The sequence below is a fragment of the Bombina bombina genome, chromosome 12, assembly GCF_027579735.1.
Source record: "Bombina bombina isolate aBomBom1 chromosome 12, aBomBom1.pri, whole genome shotgun sequence".
NCBI classification, from domain to species: domain Eukaryota; kingdom Metazoa; phylum Chordata; class Amphibia; order Anura; family Bombinatoridae; genus Bombina; species Bombina bombina.
The window spans coordinates 40699932-40723466 of NC_069510.1; the positions used below are offsets into that span (position 1 = coordinate 40699932).

At 40.0% G+C, this 23535-nt stretch overlaps 1 protein-coding gene across 3 annotated transcripts in view; it reads right to left on the reverse strand.

Moving 5' to 3' along the window:
- KCND1 (potassium voltage-gated channel subfamily D member 1) overlaps window positions 1–23535 on the reverse strand; it is a 234581-nt gene that overhangs the window by 44189 nt on the left and 166857 nt on the right. For 2 of the 3 annotated variants that reach the window (XM_053695514.1, XM_053695513.1), the window contains exons 2-4: window positions 2887–3049; window positions 1728–1811; window positions 1187–1279 (exon numbers count right to left, since the gene is read on the reverse strand). In XM_053695514.1, the coding sequence (XP_053551489.1) occupies window positions 1187–1279; window positions 1728–1811; window positions 2887–3049 (340 nt within the window). Of the gene's footprint in view, window positions 1–1186; window positions 1280–1705; window positions 1812–2886; window positions 3050–23535 lie in introns of all 3 variants that reach the window. The other variant, XM_053695512.1, reaches the window with a different exon arrangement.

Sequence of the window (23535 nt, forward strand, 5' to 3'; positions counted from 1 at the left end):
AGATTGTTACAAGTTGGTAAGTTTTAAACTGAAGGAAACTTGAGCGTCCATGGAGGTATTGTTTTTGAAACAACTGTTGTGTAGAAACTTGCGGAGAGAGATTGAATAATCTGTTTGCGATGTAGCGGTGCAGCGGTCAGGCTGAATAGATTGATGCAACTTGATTGAGAAAAAGTCTCTTTAGGAATTGTCAAATATATCAAGAGGTAATAAGATTTGATGCTGGTAGTGATTGGAAATTCACTGATGCTTTGGAATTGGAATAATCCACTGGAAGTTGGAGCTTAGAGTGCAGGATGCTATCTCTAACAATACACAAAATTACTAAGCACTAGGAACAGGGCGTGAACAGGATATAAATGGTTTGTGGGTGGAGATTTAGGCAGAACTGCAGGTAAGTAAGGTGAAACCTGACACCTGCACATGCTCAATAGCAGATGGTGACTCAAAAAGTGTAAATATAAAAAGTTCATATTTTGTTAATGGAAGTAAATTGGAAAGTTGTTTCAACTTGCATGCTCTATCTGAATCATGAACATTTAATTTTGACTTGAGTGTCCCTTTAAGTTCAATGTTAACTATTCAAAGTAAGCTAAAAGAAATGTAGAAAAGGCTTGAAGTGGCTCAGTAGAGCCAGATCAAAACTTGATGAGCTAAGAGATTGGATATTTTTATGTGGCTTGGGGTAGACTATACAGAATATTGTTGTACATAAAATAGAAGAGACATATAGGTGGCTCATTGTCAACAGGAGAAAAACATGGGAATTCCACTAACAGTCTACACTTGACATGTATAATTCCCTAAACGCTCTGTAATAGTTAAAATGGTCATGTTTCAACTTTATTTTATTTCCAGTTAGTCAATTCTCTTCAATTCCAAGCATTATTTAAAATTTTAGCAACTGGAAAACATGTGGGCTACTAGAGAATTATTGGTCACTTTCTCATTAAGCATTGTTTTAGATAAGACAGAAGTACCATTGATTGGCCAACCTTACTTATTATCTCTTTATCACTGATGGAGAAATGGGGGTAGAATAGATTGAAGTAGAAAAGAGATCAGAGATTCATGAAACAAAGAGTTTGGTTGAGTTAGTGGGGGCAGTTTAGATCTCCTGGGGAATAAATAAGAGGTTGAGGTAAAAAGTTTTGACCACTAAAGATGAATATATTCAGTTACTTACTGTGGTTTTCTCAAGACAATGAAGAAGATGGTGGTGCTGAAGCTCAAAGGCAGAACGATTCTTCACACAGAGAGCATGAGCTTCAGTATTTTCCTGCAGATACCAGTAAGAAACAAACACATGAGAAAACGTGACATCTTATACATTATATAATACTTATCTCAAGCTCCATAAATATTCTGTAATTAAACTCTTAAACCCAATATCAGTGGAGCTTTCAGGTTCCAAAAAGATTTGGTGAAAGAGCTCAAGAAAAAGCTCAGTGTCCCTTAACTAAGTTCGAACTTAACTTAGGTTAACTTAGGTGTCTGAGATATGTAACCTGCAGTCACACAAAAGAGAAACTTGAACTAGTGATCATTAACAGCATGAAGTAAAGAGTGTCAACCTTCTCCATTTATTGAAATAATATTTTCAGTCACTCTTCTTTAGAATCTTGTGTAACAATTGTACTCAGTATTACCTTTTCATTACCTAATGCATCTGCCAACTTCCAAATTAATCTTAATTACTGACAACTATATTCCATAATTTTACTTACCTCCAGTCCCCCATTTTCCTTATAACGTAAAAATGCATTGGTGGTGGTGCTTTTTGCCAGGCGAATCCTAGCCAGACGGATTTTCTGTTGAAATTAGATATACATGATCAGAGGGGTAAGCAGTTTGAGGTCAATATGTCACAAAACGTCACTAGAAATTGTATTTAGGGAGCATAAGCATAGACTACAAGGAAACAAGAGAGGATTATAAAGCTGTGAGATTTATGATGGTTTGTAGAAAGTCATTGGTTATACGTTGCATAATTCATGTATATTCATAGACATTTTAAAGAAGGTTGTGTTGGTCACAATGATTTATCTATACAACACATGGCTGGTCAATAAAAGTTTTAACTGATTGAAAGACCTAGAGATTACCTTATTATTGCTGATCCCTGAACATCATCTGTATTCACCAAGAATAATAATCTTCTATAAATTGTTCTAATTATTATACTTCTTACTCATAGTCACTTAGAGTTATGTTTATGCACTAGGATTAATTAATTGGCTTAAGGAATAGTTGCTGTTTCCTTGGAATATCTATGATTGCTATTGACATAGCTGATCATGGTTAATTACAGGTAGTTATGTCATAAAAATAAGGAAGAGTCATGGGTGTCTACTTGGAAATATTACTTGTCACTTTGAATTAAGGCTATCCACTGAGAGTTATGGTTCCACTGAAAATCATGTCACCCCCTAGATGAAGACTTGGAGACATGGATGGTAGCTAGGATCCATCAAGTACCTAAAAGTCTATCTCATTTAAAATAATTTGGACAAATTAATTAAAGCATTGATGGTCACTGGAAGTCTCAAGAAGTTGGCATATAGTGATAGGTTGGTATTTATAATCCCAGGGCACAGAGATTATAGAGAACCATGGAGCAAGATGAATCAGGGATCTTAGTTGGTCAGTAAAAATACATTTCAGTCTGGACTTGTAACAGATAATTGTAGCTATCAGTTACAGCTTGGGAGCCACAGCTGGTTAATGTTTAGCAAGGTTTGATATCAGTAGTCATGTCAGTCAGACTTAGTTATGTTTAGCCAATCTGAACCAGATGACTGAACACCATCTCATATGATATGTCACTGATAGTCATTGCCAGTTGCTAACCAGTCACTTTATTTCAGACAGTTACAATCTGCCTACTTGTTGTGCTCGGCGCTTGTCAGCTCGCTGGTTTTGGTGGTAGATACGGCTGAAGTTTGACACAATAACAGGAACAGGTAGCGCGATGACCAAGACCCCACTGAGGGAGCAGATAGAGCCAAATATCTTACCCGCTATGGTGTCAGGAACCATGTCACCATACCTGTGGGCACAGAAATCAACCATTATTTAAAAAGCAATGAGATGACTATGACCCTTATATATAGATACAAAGATGTAGCAACAGCTAACGTCACTGTCACAAACACAAGTATTTGTCTGTAACTCTAATAGCTATTTGTTTATAGTTTCACAAAGAATTTAAGATCTTTTCGCGATCTGGTATTATTGTATGTAACATATTAAAGGGACACTGAACCCACATTTTTTTCTTTCATGATTCAGATAGAGCATGACATTTTAAACAACTTTCTAATTTACTCCTATTATCAATTTTTCTTCGTTCTCTTACTATCTTTATTTTAAAAGCAGAAATGTAAATCTTAGCAGCCAGCCCATTATTGGTTCAGTACCATGGATAGCGCTTGCTTTTTTGGTGGCTTACATTTACCCACCAATAAGCAAGCATAACCCAGGTTCTCAACCAAAAATGGTCCGGCACCACATACTGCTTTTTAAATAAAGATAGCAAGAGAATAAAGAAAAATTGATAATAAGAGTAAATTAGAACATAGCTTAAAATTGCATGCTCTATCTGAATCATGAAATAAATAGGTTTAGTGTCCCTTTAAGTAAAGAATCTAGAGATTTAGGTTTAGTAAATAGGTAGCTTAAAACAACACAAATTAGACAACCTGGTATTGATTTTTTCTTCTGTTATGTGTGATCAGTCCACGGGTCATCATTACTTCTGGGATATAACTCCTCCCCAACAGGAAATGCAAGAGGATTCACCCAGCAGAGCTGCATATAGCTCCTCCCCTCCACGTCAGTCCCAGTCATTCTCTTGCACCCAACGACTAGATAGGATGTGTGAGAGGACTATGGTGATTATACTTAGTTTTTATGACTTCAATCAAAAGTTTGTTATTTTAAAATAGCACCGGAGCGTGTTATTACTTCTCTGGCAGAGTTTGAGGAAGAATCTGTCAGAGTTTTTTACTATGATTTTAACCGGAGTAGTTAAGATCATATTGCTGTTCTCGGCCATCTGAGGGAGGTAAAGGCTTCAGATCAGGGGACAGCGGGCAGATGAATCTGCATTGAGGTATGTAGCAGTTTTTATTTTCTGAATGGAATTGATGAGAAAATCCTGCCATACCGTTAAAATGACATGTATGTATACACTTCAGTATTCTGGGGATGGTATTTCACCGGAACTACTCTGTTAAAGGTCACTAATCCTTTTTAATAACTATTTATCATGTTAAACGTTTTTGCTGGAATGTAGAATCGTTTACATTGCTGAGGTACTGTGTGAATAAATATTTGGGCATTATTTTCCACTTGGCAGTTTTTTTGCTTTAATTGTGACAGTTTCGTTTCTCTTCACTGCTGTGTGGGAGAGGGAGGGGCCGTTTTTGGCGCTCTTTGCTACGCATCAAAAAATACCAGTCAGTTACTTTTATATTTCCTGCATGATCCGGTTCATCTCTGATAGATCTCAGGGGTCTTCAAACTTCTTTGAAGGGAGGTAAATTCTCTCAGCAGAGCTGTGAGAATTCTTATAGTGACTGTGAATAAAAACGTTGCTTTGTATTTTTTATGTCAAATTTAATTATTGTTATTTTACTAATGGGAACAAACCTTTGCTAAAAGTTTTGTTGTTTTAAAGTTTGATGCTATAACTGTTTTTCAGTTCATTATTTCAACTGTCATTTAATCGTTAGTACCTCTTTGAGGCACAGTACGTTTTTTGCTAAAAAAGATTATAACCAAGTTGTAAGTTTTTTGCTAGTGTGTTAAACATGTCTGACTCAGAGGAAGATATCTGTGTCATTTGTTCCAATGCCAAGGTGGAGCCCAATAGAAATTTATGTACTAACTGTATTGATGCTACTTTAAATAAAAGTCAATCTGTACAATGTGAACAAATTTCACCAAACAGCGAGGGGAGAGTTATGCCGACTAACTCGCCTCACGCGGCAGTACCTGCATCTCCCGCCCGGGAGGTGCGTGATATTTTGGCGCCTAGTACATCTGGGCGGCCATTACAGATAACATTACAAGATATGGCTACTGTTATGACTGAAGTTTTGTCTAAATTACCAGAACTAAGAGGCAAGCGTGATCACTCTGGGGTGAGAACAGAGTGCGCTGACAATGCTAGGGCCATGTCTGATACTGCGTCACAGCTCGCAGAGCATGAGGACGGAGAGCTTCATTCTGTGGGTGACGGTTCTGATCCAAACAGATTGGACTCAGATATTTCAAATTTTAAATTTAAATTGGAGAACCTCCGTGTATTACTAGGGGAGGTCTTAGCAGCTCTCAACGATTGTAACACCGTTGCAATACCAGAGAAACTGTGTAGGTTGGATAAATACTTTGCGGTACCGGCGAGTACTGACGTTTTTCCTATACCTAAGAGACTAACTGAAATTGTTACTAAGGAGTGGGATAGACCCGGTGTGCCGTTCTCACCCCCTCCAATATTTAGAAAGATGTTTCCAATAGACGCCACCACTCGGGACTTATGGCAAACGGTCCCCAAGGTGGAGGGAGCAGTTTCTACTTTAGCTAAGCGTACCACTATCCCGGTGGAGGATAGCTGTGCTTTCTCAGATCCAATGGATAAAAAAATTAGAGGGTTACCTTAAGAAAATGTTTGTTCAACAAGGTTTTATATTACAACCCCTTGCATGTATCGCGCCGATTACGGCTGCGGCAGCATTTTGGATTGAGTCGCTTGAAGAGAACCTTAGTTCATCTACGCTAGACGACATTACGGACAGGCTTAGAGTCCTTAAACTAGCTAATTCCTTCATTTCGGAGGCCGTAGTACATTTAACCAAACTTACGGCTAAGAACTCAGGATTCGCCATACAGGCACGTAGGGCGCTGTGGCTAAAATCCTGGTCAGCTGATGTTACTTCTAAGTCCAAATTACTTAATATACCTTTCAAGGGGCAGTCTTTATTTGGGCCCGGTTTGAAAGAGATTATCGCTGACATTACAGGAGGTAAGGGCCACGCCCTACCTCAAGACAAAGCCAAAGCTAAGGCTAGACAGTCTAATTTTCGTCCCTTTCGGAACTTCAAAACAGGAGCAGCATCAACCTCCACTGCACCAAAACAGGAAGGAGCTGTTGCTCGTTACAGGCAAGGCTGGAAGCCTAACCAGTCCTGGAACAAGAGCAAGCAGGCCAGGAAACCTGCTGCTGCCCCAAAGACAGCATGAACCGAGAGCCCCCGATCCGGGACCGGATCTAGTGGGGGGCAGACTCTCTCTCTTCGCCCAGGCCTGGGCAAGAGATGTTCAGGATCCCTGGGCACTAGAGATCATATCTCAGGGATACCTTCTAGACTTCAAATTATCTCCCCCAAGAGGGAGATTTCATCTGTCAAGGTTGTCAACAAACCAGATAAAGAAAGAAGCGTTTCTACGCTGCGTACAAGATCTGTTAATAATGGGAGTGATCCATCCGGTTCCGCGGTCGGAACAAGGACAAGGGTTCTACTCAAACCTGTTTGTGGTTCCCAAAAAAGAGGGAACTTTCAGGCCAATCTTAGATTTAAAGATTCTAAACAAATTCCTAAGAGTTCCATCGTTCAAAATGGAAACTATTCGGACAATCTTACCCATGATCCAAGAGGGTCAGTACATGACCACAGTGGATTTAAAGGATGCTTACCTTCACATACCGATCCACAAAGATCATCACCGGTATCTAAGGTTTGCCTTCTTAGACAGGCACTACCAGTTTGTAGCTCTTCCATTCGGATTGGCTACGGCTCCAAGAATCTTCACAAAGGTTCTGGGTGCCCTTCTGGCGGTACTAAGACCGCGAGGGATTTCGGTAGCTCCATACCTAGACGACATTCTAATACAAGCTTCAAGCTTTCAAACTGCCAAGTCTCATACAGAGTTAGTTCTGGCATTTCTAAGGTCGCATGGATGGAAAGTGAACGAAAAGAAGAGTTCTCTTTTTCCTCTCACAAGAGTTCCATTCTTGGGGACTCTTATAGATTCTGTAGAAATGAAGATTTACCTGACAGAGGACAGGTTAACAAAGCTTCAAAATGCATGCCGTGTCCTTCATTCCATTCAACACCCGTCAGTAGCTCAATGCATGGAGGTGATCGGCTTAATGGTAGCGGCAATGGACATAGTACCTTTTGCACGCCTACACCTCAGACCTCTGCAATTATGCATGCTAAGTCAGTGGAATGGGGATTACTCAGATTTGTCCCCTACTCTGAATCTGAATCAAGAGACCAGAAATTCTCTTCTATGGTGGCTTCATCGGCCACACCTGTCCAGGGGGATGCCATTCAGCAGGCCAGACTGGACAATTGTAACAACAGACGCCAGCCTACTAGGTTGGGGCGCTGTCTGGAATTCTCTGAAGGCTCAGGGACTATGGAATCAGGAGGAGAGTCTCCTTCCAATAAACATTCTGGAATTGAGAGCAGTTCTCAATGCCCTTCTAGCTTGGCCCCAATTAACAACTCGGGGGTTCATCAGGTTTCAGTCGGACAACATCACGACTGTAGCTTACATCAACCATCAGGGAGGGACAAGAAGCTCCCTAGCAATGGTGGAAGTATCAAAGATAATTCGCTGGGCAGAGTCTCACTCTTGCCACCTGTCAGCAATCCACATCCCGGGAGTGGAGAACTGGGAGGCGGATTTCTTGAGTCGCCAGACTTTTCATCCGGGGGAGTGGGAACTTCATCCGGAGGTCTTTGCCCAAATACTTCGACGTTGGGGCAAACCAGAGATAGATCTCATGGCGTCTCGCCAGAACGCCAAACTTCCTCGCTACGGGTCCAGATCCAGGGATCCGGGAGCGGTTCTGATAGATGCTTTGACAGCACCTTGGAACTTCGGGATGGCTTATGTGTTTCCACCCTTTCCGCTGCTTCCTCGATTGATTGCCAAAATCAAACAGGAGAGAGCATCAGTGATTCTAATAGCGCCTGCATGGCCACGCAGGACTTGGTATGCAGATCTAGTGGACATGTCATCCTGTCCGCCTTGGTCTCTACCTCTAAGACAGGACCTTCTGATACAGGGTCCATTCAAACATCAAAATCTAACTTCTCTGAAGCTGACTGCTTGGAAATTGAACGTTTGATTTTATCAAAACGTGGTTTTTCTGAGTCGGTTATTGATACCCTGATACAGGCTAGGAAGCCTGTTACCAGAAAGATTTACCATAAAATATGGCGTAAATACCTATACTGGTGCGAATCCAAACATTACTCCTGGAGTAAGGTTAGGATCTCTAGGATATTGTCTTTTCTACAAGAAGGGTTAGAAAAGGGTTTATCAGCTAGTTCATTAAAGGGACAGATTTCAGCTCTGTCCATCTTGTTACACAGGCGTCTGTCAGAAAATCCAGACGTCCAGGCTTTTTGTCAGGCTTTAGCTAGGATCAAGCCTGTGTTTAAAGCTGTTGCTCCGCCATGGAGTTTAAACTTAGTTCTTAACGTTTTACAGGGTGTTCCATTTGAACCCCTTCATTCCATTGATATAAAATTGTTATCTTGGAAAGTTCTGTTTTTAATGGCTATTTCCTCGGCTCGAAGAGTCTCTGAGTTATCAGCCTTACATTGTGATTCTCCTTATCTGATTTTTCACTCAGACAAGGTAGTTCTGCGTACTAAACCTGGGTTCTTACCTAAGGTGGTCACTAACAGGAATATCAATCAAGAGATTGTTGTTCCATCCTTGTGTCCAAATCCTTCTTCAAAGAAGGAACGTCTTCTACACAATCTGGATGTAGTTCGTGCCCTCAAGTTCTACTTGCAGGCAACTAAAGATTTTCGCCAAACTTCTTCCCTGTTTGTCGTTTATTCTGGACAGAGGAGAGGTCAAAAAGCTTCTGCTACCTCTCTCTCTTTTTGGCTTCGTAGCATAATACGTTTAGCCTATGAGACTGCTGGTCAGCAGCCTCCTGAAAGAATTACAGCTCACTCCACTAGAGCTGTGGCTTCCACTTGGGCCTTTAAGAATGAGGCCTCTGTTGAACAGATTTGCAAGGCTGCAACTTGGTCTTCGCTTCATACTTTTTCCAAATTTTACAAATTTGACACTTTTGCTTCTTCGGAGGCTATTTTTGGGAGAAAGGTTCTTCAGGCAGTGGTTCCTTCTATATAATGAGCCTGCCTATCCCTCCCGTCATCCGTGTACTTTTGCTTTGGTATTGGTATCCCAGAAGTAATGATGACCCGTGGACTGATCACACATAACAGAAGAAAACATAATTTATGCTTACCTGATAAATTCCTTTCTTCTGTTGTGTGATCAGTCCACGGCCCGCCCTGTTTTAAGGCAGGTAAATATCTTTTAAATTATACTCCAGTCACCACTTCACCCTTGGTTACTCCTTTCTCGTTGATTCTTGGTCGAATGACTGGGACTGACGTGGAGGGGAGGAGCTATATGCAGCTCTGCTGGGTGAATCCTCTTGCATTTCCTGTTGGGGAGGAGTTATATCCCAGAAGTAATGATGACCCGTGGACTGATCACACAACAGAAGAAAGGAATTTATCAGGTAAGCATAAATTATGTTTTTTCCAGCTGTAGTGAATCTAATGTACTTTAAGAAAAACATTTTGGAACTGATTTTCAAAAATTGGAGTAAAACCATTATGCAGGGTTGAACTTTAATACAAGTTAAAGGGACATTAAACACAAAATACATTTCATGCACCATCCTCTATTGATGAGTGCCACAATTTTGGATCCTAGGTTTCATTACAGGTATCGGGAAGGAGTGTTGCTGCACACGTGCAAGCATGTCAGCACTGGAATGTAGCAAAAACTAGATTTCAACATGGCTGCACCCATGACAAGAAGGAGGTGGGGAATAACCTTAATACAATGTTTATAGTATGTGTGTTTTAATGCTTCTTAATTGAACCTCTGAAGGATGCAGAATCTCACAGGGGAGAGTGTAGTTAATCGGGAAGCTCCTGGCAGCAAAATAAATTCTCTGTTTGAAGCAAATGCAAATTATACTGAAATGCTTTTACTACAGTTTAATCTGTGTTTGCTTCTAGTTTAGTAAACATTATCTTTCTGTCAGTTAAATAAGTGTATTGTGAATTGTAAGCAAACATACAGCATAGAGTAGGTAATATAAACCAGTGAGCATTACTGGCATAAAATGCTTTGGGCAAGATTACAAGTAGCACGTTATGAGTTTTCCGCACGCGATGTGGTCTTTTCGCAATCAATTTCCCTTGCATAGGTATTACAAGTTTTGAAAAATCGCAATTGCGCGCACGCATTCACCTTTCACAAAACAATCCTTTCTGCACTGGAAGAGCTGTAGTTAACCGTTTTACGCAACATAAAAGTTACATGAAACACTTCAAAAATACATTACAAAGTACAGTTACACAACTTCATAACTCTAAAAGGTACATTAAAGGGCCACTAAACCCAAAATCTTTCTTTCATGATTCAGATAGAACATACAAATTTAAACAACATTACAATTTACTTCTTTTATTTATTTTGCTTCCTTTTTGAGATATCCTTGTTTGAAGAAAAAGCAATGCACATGGGTGAGCCAATCACATGAGACTTCTATGTGAAGCAACCAATCAGCAGCTACTGAGCATATCTAGATATGCTTTTCAGCTAAGAATATCAAGAGAATAAAACAAATTAGATAATAGAAGTAAATTAGAAAGATGTTTAAAAATGCATTCTCTTTCTAAATCATGAAAGAAAAAATGTGGGTATCATGGCCCTTTAAGTTTAGGTACATTAAGGGCTAGATTATAAGTGGAGCGCTAAATTATTGTGCGCCAGCAAACGGACAATTAATCCATCATTACAAGTGGCTGGTTATTGCTACCGCGAGCTTGCGGTAGCAATAAGCGCTTATAAAATTAACCAGAGATCAGATCTCTTGTTAATTTTATAAATAATCCCCAAATGCCCCCTAAATACTGTGTTTTGTATTTTATTAAAAAATAAAGATAGCAGCATCTTTATTTTAATAAAATAACTGCACTAGGCAGTACTTTGGGGCTAAAGTTAGCAGGAGTGGGGTGCTAGAAAAAAAACGGCACTGAAAAGTGCCTTTACATTGAGGTCTATGGGAACTGTGTGTTCCCAGTAAATATATATGTATATGCTTATATACATATATATTTATGTGTTAATATGTGTATATATACATATTAACACATAAATAAATATGTATATAAGCCAGGGGTCGACAAATTAGTTTTAAATTTGGGAGCCACTAAAAATATTTAGGAGCCAGTTATACTTTTAGGAGTCAAGCAGTGGTATTTGTATATAGATATATGCTAACGCGAGCTTGCCTTTACTTGTAATACCAGCACACATTAGCGTGCACTGGTATTACACACTGGAGCGCAAATATCGCTTTCATAAAAGTAATATTTACCGCTCCACTTGTAATCTGGCCCAAAAGGTACCTAAACTTTTATTTTTGCGCCTGATAGTTTACCACTTGCATTTGTAAAATTTTAAGTTATTCACTGGACTTGGACTGCTTACGTTTATATTAATTTATATTCATTTTCACTGGTTTACTTGTATTTTTGCTGTATAAAACATACAATTGAATATAAAACATTTCATATTAAAGGTTTTTCAAACTACTGATTATTATCCAGAACTGGAACTGGAGAACATCCTGTTTATTTGAATCCAACTTTTATCGATAACTAAACCAAGAACTGATCTCAAGCTGGGAAATAGTAGCAGTTTAATTACTTGCCAGACCATCACACAGGTTGTGCAAACAGAGCTTTTCTCAATAGTAACTACAACTTTATTTTACTTACAGCAGAATTATCATTATTGTTATTATTATTATTACCGTTATAATTGTTATAGAGAAGGTATGGGTATTTGCTATACATTACATTGCATGACTAATACATTGGATAGAGACAGCCAGGCACTTAGGCAAGGCATTGGCAGCAATACAAGCATCTGTCAGGCAGGTGCCCTATACCAGCTGTCTGCAATCTTATTACTGTGTAGAATGCACAAAATAAGACACAATCTTAATAAATAACATCTATTTGGCTTCATTATTTAGAGTACTTGATTAAAGCTGAGGCCTCACTATACCATATGTGTTAAAATCTGTTAGTTAGAAAGTTTGTTAAGTGGTAGAAGATGCATATAGTGTTTTACAAATGTTTTGAGTAAGATAAAAGAATGCAATAATGGGCTTGCTGTAGAAGCCAAGAAGCTATCCACAAAATAAACTTCTATTGGACAATAGCTGCCCAACACCTATCAGATAAGCTTCACAAACTTCTATACTCTATTCACGATATGACAATGAGGTGAATACAGAAGAGTTTATTACTAGAATATTTCATACAACTGAAAAGGTGTGGTCTTTGACTTCTGGATTAGCCAACTATAAAACTATCAAATATCACCTCACGGGGCCTATTTATTAAGCTGTCAACAAGCTTATTCCGCGCAAGCCTTCTAGCTTGCCGAAATCAGGAGTTAAGAAGCAGCAGTTATAAGTCCACTGCTCCTTAACTCGTCCGTCACCTCTGAGGCGGCGGACAGCAATCAGCCCGATCAGATACGATCGGGTTGATTGACACCCCCTGCTAGTGGCCGCTTTTTTCGTGAATGTGCAGGGGGCAGCATTGCACAAGTATTTCACTAGAAATGCTTGTGCAATGATAAATGCTGACAGCGTATGCTGTCGGCATTTATCGATGTGCAGCGGACATTATCCTCTACAGCGGATCATATTCGCCCGCACATTGATAAATCTACCCCAGATGTCCACTTTATAAGAAAAATAATAGATATGACTACAATAAGAGCATACATTTGTGATCTCTCCAATGAGGAAATTTGGTGTAAGAGACAATAAGGGGTAGATTTATTACTGGTCGAGCTGACATGATTTGCTGTAGCGAATCATGTCCGCTCAACCTCGCTAAATGCCGACAGCATACGCTGTCGGCTTTAACATTGCACATACATTTCTGGTGAAATGCTTGTGCAATGCCGCCCCCTGCTCCCTGGCATCCAATCGGTCGCTCGGATCGGGATGATTTCAGTCCGCCACTTAAAAGGTGGGGAGAAGTTAAGGGTCAGCAGTTTTACGTCCGCTGCTTCCTAACTTCCATTTCAGGCGGACCTTAATTGATGAGGCATCGATGCAGTATCCAAAGCTTAATAAATCAACCCCTAAGGCTCTAAGGAACCTTAACCTGTGAATGGCTGTGTCAATATTCACCCCATAGGCCTCAACAAAATGTAGTACTACTTTCACTATGGAAAACCTTAGTACATAAATTTCTGTATATAAACAAAATTCATGGATATGATTGCTAGTATTAAATGGGTCACATTTTAATGGGGTTATTTAAGCTTAACTGGAGCTTTTTGTAAGTATTTTAGATTTGTATAGGTTGAACTCGATGGACTTCAGTCTTTTTTCAACCTTATCTACTATGTATGTACTATGTATCCTATGACAAGTAACTGAACAATTTTGGACAAAAAAGACAAAATATTCATGTCATGATCTTCAGAGTCAAACCAACAAAGTAGAGTAACAGGGGCCCATTTATCAAGCTCCGAACGGAGCTTGTGGGCCCGTGTTTCTGGCGAGTCTTCATACTCTCCAGAAACACAATTTATGAAGCAGCGATCTAAAGACCGCTGCTCCATAATCCTGTCCGCCTGCTCTGAGCAGGTGGACAGGAATCGCCGGAAATCAACCCGATTGTTCATTCAGCGAGGTCTTGCGGACCTGATCCGCACTGTCGGATCAGGTCCGCAAGACCTTTGATAAATAGGCCCCACAGAGTCAGTACAGTAAAGAGATATTTTAAGATGCTTGCTCAGTGGAACCTTCAATGGTGATCAACAATATTCTTTAACTAAGAGGATAATGTAGTATTCCCACTATGATCATTGGTGGTAAAACTGATACTGTAACTTATTAGCAGACATAAAAGTCACAAGAAAAGAATTGTGTACTGCTGCTATAACTCTAGAATTAACTGCTTTAAAGGGTTCAGCAAACCCTCCTGTGACAAACTGTTGAAGCAAAATATAATTAAAACGAGACAACCAACCATTGACTTGTATTCTGGACTCTCAGGTTAATCGTTGCATTACTGAGAGGTCTCTTTGACTAAAGCCATACTCATTCTACTGAACTACTGCAATAGGCATCTCGTTGTAACGGACATACACAGTGCTACAACAACTTTAGTTTCTAAATTACCAGCAGCTAATACTCCCTGATAATTCAGCCTCTGTTGGCAGCATTTTCAAACTAACTACCCATAAAGTTACCTACAGAGATTATGGCATGTGGTTTGATATACAATTGTGCTCAAGCATTCCCGTTTACTTTCAGCTTGTAATATGTTCAAAAACCAGGCGTGATAAACTGATATCGATTATGCGCAAATGATAGAGCACCTCTCGTAATCTGACCCTAAGGGGCTTATTTACCAATGTGCAAGCGGACATGATACAAAGTAGCGTATCATGTCCGCTGCACATCGCGGCACATCGATAAATGCCGACAGCATACGCTGTCTGCATTTATCATTGCACCAGAAGTTCTGGCCGCTAGATTGGCCGCTAGCAGGGCGTGTCAATCAACCCGATCATATTCGATCGGGTTGATTTCTGGCCGCCGCCTCAGAGCGGGAGGACAAGTTATGGAGCAGCGGTTCTCAGGCTCGCCGGAAACAAGGGGCATCAAGCTCCATACGAAGCTTGATAAATATGCCCCTAAGTCTTCACTGAAGCGTTTACACAGACCTGCCAGCTGTTTAAACAGACATGGGGGCATATTAATCAAGCTCCGTATGGAGCTTGATGCCCCGTGTTTCTGGCGGGCCTTCAGGCTCGCCAGAAACGCAAGTTATGAAGCAGTGATCTAAAGACCGTTGCTCCATAACCTGTCCACCTGCTCTGAGGCGGCGGACAGACATCGCCGGAAATCATCCCAATCCATTATGATCGGGTTGATTGAATTGCACCTGCTGGTGCAATGATAAATGCAGACAGCATATGCTGTCGGCATTTATCGATGTGCAGCGAACATGATCCGCAATATCGGATCATGTCTGCTCGCACTTTCTTAAATAGGCCCCAAGGTGTTTAAATGCTGATGTACAGGCCTCACAGCATATGTGTGCATGCTACTGAAAAACAGTTCTAGCTTTTACTAGAATAATTTTTGCTATTGGAAGTATATTGCAAAACTACTTCTATTTCAAATTGAAATGTGCTCCTGCACTTTTTAAATTTGGGCTTTCTATCCCTTTGACTAGAGTGTGAAAAACTGTCTTGCAGGGCTAGATTACAAGTTGTATTGAAATATCGCGCCCGCCCTAATTTGCACTCCTATTACAAGTTGAAAGTTAACGCGACTGCACGAGCACAGACCAACTTTGTACTCGTCGGGTTATCGCAACTGAAAATCCTCATGTAAAGGGTTAGGGCTAAATAAAAGTTGCACCAAGCACAACATAAATACATTTAAATATAGTGTTACATTCATATATATACTATCTGATTAATTAAAAATGTGTAAGGGTTAAAAGGTATATGGCTGATTGGCTCGCATTCTATTGGCTGATTGGAACAGCCAATAGAATGCCAACTCAATCCTATTGGCTGATTGGATCAGCCAATAGGATTGAACTTAAATCCTATTGGCTGATTGCATCAGCCAATAGGATTTTTTCTACCTTAATTCCAATTGGCTGATAGAATTCTATCAGTCAATCGGAATTGAAGGGACGCCATCTTGGATGATGTCACTTAAAGGTACCTTCAATCAACAAGAAGACATTGTCAGAAGAGGATGCTCCGCGTCGGATGTCTTGAAGATGGACCCGCTCCGTGCCGGATGGATGAATATAGAAGATGCCGTCTGGATGAAGACTTCTGCCCGTCTGGAGGACCACTTCTGCCTGTCTGGAGGACCACTTCTGCCGGATTTGTTGAGGACTTTAGCCCGGTTGGGTGAAGACTTCTCAAGGTAAGGTGATCTTCAAGGGGTTAGTGTTAGGTTTTTTTAAGGGGGTATTAAGTGGGTTTTAGAGTAGGGTTGGTTGTGTGGGTGGTGGGGTTTAATGTTGGGGGGGGTTTTTAATTTTTTTTTACAGGTAAAAGAGCTGATTACTTTGGGGCAATGCCCCGCAAAAGGCCCTTTTAAGGGCTATTTGTAATTTAGTGTAGGGTAGGGCTTTTTTATTGGGGGGGGGGGGGCTTTTTTATTTTGTTAGGGGGATTAGATTAGGTGTAATTAGTTTAAAAATCTTGTAATTTGTTTATTATTTTCTGTAATTTAGTGTTTGTTTTTTGTACTTTAGATAATTTTATTTAATTGTATTTAGTTTAGGCAATTTATTTAATTATAGTATAGTGTTAGGTGTAATTGTAACTTAGGTTAGGTTTTATTTTACAGGTATATTTGTATTTATTTTAACTAGGAAGTTATTAAATAGTTAATAACTATTTAATAACTATTGTACCTAGTTAAAATAAATACAAATTTGCCTGTAAAATAAAAATAAACCCTAAGCTAGCTACAATGTAACTATTAGTTATATTGTAGCTAGCTTAGGGTTTATTTTATAAGTAAGTATTTAGTTTTAAATAGGAATAATTTATTTAATGATAGGAATATTTATTTAGATTTATTTAAATTATATTTAAGTTAGGGGGTGTTAGGGTTAGACTTAGGTTTAGGGGTTAATATATTTAATATAGTGGCGGCGGTGTAGGGGGTGGCAGATTAGGGGTTAATAAGTATAATGTAGGTGGCGGCGGTGTAGGGGGGCAGATTAGGGGTTAATAACTTTATGTAGGTGGCGGTGGTGTTGGGGAGGCATATTAGGGGTTAATAAGTATAATGTAGGTGGCGGCGGTGTCAGGGCGGCAGATTAGGAGTTAATAAGTATAATGTAGGTGGCGGCGGTGTAGGGGGGCAGATTAGGGGTTAATAAGTATAATGTAGGTGGCGGCGGTGTCAGGGGCGGCAGATTAGGGGTTAATAAGTATAATGTAGGTGGCGGCGGTGTAGGGGGGCAGATTAGGGGTTAATAAGTATAATGTAGGTGGCGGCGGTGTCAGGGGCGGCAGATTAGGGGTTAATAAGTATAATGTAGGTGGCGGCGGTGTAGGGGGGGCAGATTAGGGGTGTTTAGACTCTGGGTACATGTTAGGGTGTTAGGTGTAAACGTTACCATAGGAATCAATGGGATATCGGGCAGCAGCGAACATGAGCTTTCGCTACTTTCAGGCTCCCATTGATTCCTATGGCATCCGCCGCCTCCAGGGCAGCAGATTGAAAACCAGGTACGCTGGGCCGGAATAGTGGCAAGCGTACCTGGTAGAAATTTGATAACTAGCAAAAGTAGTCAGATTGTGCCGAATTTGCATTCGGAACATCTGTAATGACGTAAACATTGATCTGTGTCGGACTGAGTCCGGCGGATCGTATGTTACTTCACAAAATTCTACTTTTGCCGGTCTGTAGGGTTTGATAACTAAGGGGAATCAGGCTCGCCACAAATACGCTGCGGAATTCCAGCGTATTTGCGGTTGATGGCTTGATAAGTAGATGCCATAGGGTCAGCCTTCCTACTTGTACTCAGAGTCTCTGATATTGTCATAGAATGCTAAAGGAGGGAAGGGGGACAGTGACCTGGGGTGTGCCATAGTCACATGATCAGTTTGCCAAAAAAGAAGGCAAAAAGAGACAGAGTAGGATGAAGGAAACTGTTTCTATTGGACAGAATTATTCAGCCAAGTGCGAGAATGCCCGAGCCATTTCAACTTGTGGATCGGGGTTATCCCTAGAATAGCAGGATGAGTTCCAGCTCCCTAATCTCTTGATGATATAAACAGGAGGCTGCTGATGTGGCTCCTATTCTAAAGGAATAGCCAGAGTATGATTAGGGTTTAGGCCTAGATTCACTAAGAGGATACAGCAAGATGTAGTTTCTTTGCTCACAACAGTCCCTTTATTTGACAAACATGAGGATAAACATTTCAGCACAACATTTCGGGGGGCGTTCCCCTTAATCATGTGATACTCACTGCATGTTCTCTGCCTTAATTTATAGCCATATCAATCAAGTAATGCAATTAATTAAGTAAATTAACTTGTCATACATCATATGTGTTTCTACCACTAGAGGGCAGCAGAGTATACAAAAATTCAGGATAATATACCACAATATATATTATGATATATGCTATCTACAAGTTAAAAACAAAGTTACAAAGCATCTTATATTAAGCAAAACACACAGCTGAATACCTCACTATTTGTGAATCATGGTCATATATTGTCATTAAATAAGCTAAACAATGTGCCTATTCAGAGAAAATTCTAATAAAAAACTGACCAATTAATTTCTTTATTCATTCCCTTTGGTTCTATCGTATCTAATGTAAAGATCCTAAAAAGCTCACGCTGTTTTAATAACATCTCCCTGTTTCCTCCTCACCTAGGTGTATTAACCCTTTCAATAACCTGGAAACGTAATTGATTTATTTGTTGATATGATATATGTACTCATGATGATATATGATATATGAGAATGTGCCCTGCCCAGGTTAATTGACAGACAATTCAAAACATTAAGGGGCCCATTTATCAAGCTCCGTACGGAGCTTGTGGGCCCGTGTTTCTGGCGAGTCTTCAGACTCGCCAGAAACACAAGTTATGAAGCAGCGGTCTAAAGAACGCTGCTCCATAACCCTGTCCGCCATGCAGACAGGAATCGCCGGAAATCAACCCGATTGGGTATGATTGGGTTGATTGACAGCTCCCTGCTGGAGGCCCATTGGCCGCGAGTCAGCAGGGGGCAACGTTGCACCAGCAGCTCTTGTTAGCTGCTGGTGCAATGTTAAATGCGGGGAGAGTATTGCTCTCCGCATTCAGCGAGGTCTTGCGGACCTGATCCGCACTGTCGGATCAGATCCGCAAGACCTTTAATAAATAGGCCCCTAAAAGTAATGTAGCACAACATTATAGTCTATAATCATATATAGTCTACACCTTAGTCATCTTAAAGTTTTACCTTAGATTAAGCTGCAAATAGTCTCCTGCACCTTTTCTATATCATGTAGCAGGAATGGTAAAAAAGTTATTTTGAAATATTGTTTCTGACTAGTTTGAAATGGCTGCCAAGCTCCACCGACCTATGACATCACGATCTGGGCTGCATCTAGGGACTCTGCTGAATAGCATTGACAGTCTGTTGAATCCAACTAGTGAGCCTTTTTTGATTGGAAGCCATATGCAGCCCAGATCATGATATCATCAGTGGGCTGAGCTTGGCAGCCATTTCAAACTGGCCAGACACAATATTCATTTAAAAATAACTGTTTTACCATTCCTACTGCATGATATAGAAAGGGTGCAGGAATCTATTTGCAGCTTAATCTAAGGTTAGACTTTAAGATGACTAAGGTGTAGACTGTCCCTTCAACAATAAGCAAAGTCATATCACAATGTGCAATTTGTATGTATTCAAAGTATAGCAAATGGATCCGATAGCATAGATTGTATCATACAAAACCATTCAAAACTACTGAACAGATCTGATAGTTTAAGAACATGGAAACCAAAGGTTACAGATAAACTAACCAACATCAAATATATTCGAATAAGAGCAAAACGACAGATTCACCCCCAAAGAAGAAACGTAATAATAAGTATATGAGAAAGTGCCTATCGTATGTATTCTAAGTATAAAGAATGAATCTGATGGTGTCGCAGCTACGTACTGGGATTATCAATGTAATCAAAGTATAACAAAACAAATGTGAATGAATGCAGATATGCAAGAGAAGCGTGCAAAGATATCAAAAGCAGTCAAAAAGGTAAACACAACTAGTAAAATAAATAATCGTAACGTACCAACTGCCAAGTAACGACTGACTCGAATCAAACAACTGATGCGTAAAGTATCGGATGTGGTTCGAATCCGTAGGCAAAGCAACATGAAACAAACCCGGAAGTGGAAAGCAGGTAACGCAAAGGAAACACTGAAAAGGCGAGTGAGGTGTGTACAGGTAGATATAGGGTGAGACTCCTCCTACAAATGCAGGCTAAGCAATGGTCAGCCTTCCTACATATATACATATGTATATATACTTTGGAGTCCTTTCCACTCCTGAAAATACCTGAAATATGAAAAATCCTTTTTATTCAATTTTAATCTTTAATAATGTGTTTAACTGTGTGTGTACTGTAAATATTTTAAATTCCAATGTTCTTCACATAGAGAAAAATGTTCTATGTATTTTTAAATATATTTTCCTATATACACTGATCAGCCACAACATTGAAACCACCTGCCACCTGCTCTGATGAGTCGAGACTAGGGGGTCCATTTATTAATGTGCGGACGGACATGATCCGATATAGCGGATCATGTCTGCCGCACATCGATAAATGCCGACAGCATACGCTGTCGGCATTTATCATTGCACCAGCAGTTTTTGTGAACTGCTGGTGCAATACCGCCCCCTGCAAATTCACGGCCAATCGGCCGCTAGCAGGGAGTGTCAATCAGCCTGATAGTATACGATCTGGCAGATTGCTGTCCGCCACCTTAGAGGTTAAAGGAATGGTAAACTCACTATTGACTGAATATATGATCAATCTTGTTCATTCTTCTTAAATGTGCACACAAATTTTCACTTTATACATTATATAGCCATTTACTTACAATGACATAATAAATAATATCTCCGTTCCGTTAAATCGCTAGCCCTCCGTGATGCCATATCCCTTTTGCAGTCTTTCGTCCAATCATCAAGCCTGTCGCCAGACAGGCTTCCTTCAATGCAATTGGATTTGCGCATGCACATGCGCATTAACGCGCAATCCGAGCAATCCTAACATCAAGTGAGCAAACCTTCTGACGTGTAGAGAGGGTGGAGACCAGATCAACGCAGACAATATTCAGTAAAACATCTAAGAGGGGCGGAGCGAGGCAGAGAGATGCAGCGCAACAAGGTTTTGATAATGTATTAAACATTAAAATACATTAAAAAATTATGAATTGATAATGCGGTTTAATACTTATTATATAAACTAATCTAAATATGTCATTTGCAAATAACAGAGTTTACTATCACTTTAAGGATTAGCGGTCTTAGGACCGCTGCTTCCTAACTTCTGCTTTAGCCAAAACTGAAGTGGAGTGGGTCTGAGGCAGCATCCGCTGCTTCATAAATAGACCCCATGGACTCCACAAGACCTCTGAACGTGTCCTTTGATATCTGACACCAATTATTATATATATTATATATATTTCTTTCATGTAAGTGGCAAGAGTCCATGAGCTAGTGACGTATGGGATATACATTCCTACCAGGAGGGGACAAAGATTCCCAAGCCTCAAAATGCCTATAAATATACCTCCCACCACACTCATACCTTAGTTTGACAAACTTTGCCTCCTATGGAGGTGGTGAAGTAATTTGTGCTTGATTTCTTCTATGATAGGCGCTTCTAAACATTCTGAAGGCCAATTCCCCTCAGAGTACAGTGTATGAGGGATGTGAAGAGAGTATTGCCTGTTGATTTAGTGGTTTTACCCATGGGAAATCTATTCAAAGGCTCTCTGTAATCGGTCGCAGGGATTCATCCCCTGCCTCCCTTTTCAGATCGATGTTATACTCCTATACCATTACCTCTGCTGATATTTTTTAGTGCTGGTTTGGCTGTCTGCTATATGTGGATCGGTGCCTTCTGGTAAGTGTGTATCATTTTTTAAGACACTCTCAGCTATGTTTGGCGCTTTATGTTATATTGTAAAGTTTTAAATATGTTTGCTTATATTTGCCTTGAATCAGGTCTATGTTTATTTCCCTTTTTTGCAGACTATCAGTTTCAGTATGGAAATTATGTTTGGGAAGATTATTTTAATTTTTTCTTACCTGGGGTTCCAGTTCTTTCAATTTGACTTTGTTTTCCAAAAAAAATTTGCGGGCAAACTAGGCTCGTGAGAACGTAAAATTAATTTTTTTTATGGCGTCATTCTTGGTGCATCAGCCAATAGGATTTTTTCTACATTAATTCCGATTGGCTGATAGAATTCTATCAGCCAATCGGAATTGAAGGGACGCCATCTTGGATGACGTCATTTAAAGGAACCTTCATTCAGTCTTAGCCGTCGGATGAAGAGGATGCTCTGCGTTGGATGTCTTGAAGATGGACCCGCTCCGCGCCAGATGGATGAAGATAGAAGATGCCGTCTGTATGAAGACTTCTGCCCGTCTGGAGGACCACTTCGCCCGGCTTGGATGAAGACTTCTCCCGGCTTCGTTGAGGACTTCGGCCCAGTTGGAGGAATACTTCTCCTGGTAAGGTGATCTTCAAGGGGTTAGTGTTAGGTTTTTTAAGGGGGTATTGGGTGGGTTTTAGAGTAGGGTTGGTTGTGTGGGTGGTGGGTTTTAATGTTGGTGGGGGATTTGTAATTTTTTTTACAGGTAAAAGAGCTGATTACGTTGGGGCAATGCCCCGCAAAAGGCCCTTTTAAGGGCTATTTGTAATTTAGTATAGGGTAGAATTTTTATTTTATTTTGGGGGGCTTTTTTTTTTATATAATATTTTTTATTGAAGCCATAAGTAAATACAACATAGAAAAAATGTGTCACAAATCAATGACAAATAAGAGAGTATATAATGCTATTACAAAAATATTATCAGGTCCACGAATTCAAAGTATACTAACTTCAATACCTTTATGAGATTCACAAGAAGTAAATATAGGTAGTTATTAATAAAATGGTAGGGCAATATGTGGTTAGAGAAATGAAAGCGCAAAAAGATTAGCCTAGACCAGAACAATATGTAAAAGGAATAGTATAAATCAATTTATCTAAAGCATTAGGAGGAGATTTGGACACTCTACAGGAAGACTTCAGTTTTGTTGTATAATATCATGAAAAAATAGTACTGGGCCCCACATTGTCATTGGAAATCAACAGTAGGATATCAATTTGGGAGTAATTAGAGCAAGGGGTGGTTGACTTAAAGATTATTCGGGGAAGGGGGATGCAGCGGGCAAGAGCCGCTCGAAATAAGGTAAGGGGAAAGGTGGGGGGGGGGAGCCAGCCGGGATTTTAATCTAGTAAGTGCCTTCTGGCCTCTGAGTTTTCAACATAAAAGAAACAAAGAGAGAAAAAAAGAATTAGAAAATAAATAAAAGGGTTGTCTCCCATTTTTACCACAAATAAAGGAGAAAAACTGAGAGATGTGTTGCTTTCTTTCAGATTAGAGACACTAAAGCACTAAGAGAACATGGCATATATAAATTTAGCTAAAGGTAGTTCAAGCCTATGTGAGAAGCAGTGAAACCTGACAGCAAAAGATAAGCCAAGTAGCATGCATTGCTTATGTTTACCACAGTGTTATCTTTAGGGATATACATACTTCGTTAGAATGCAACTGGAATAGAGTGTCACACACATATGCACTTGTGCTTA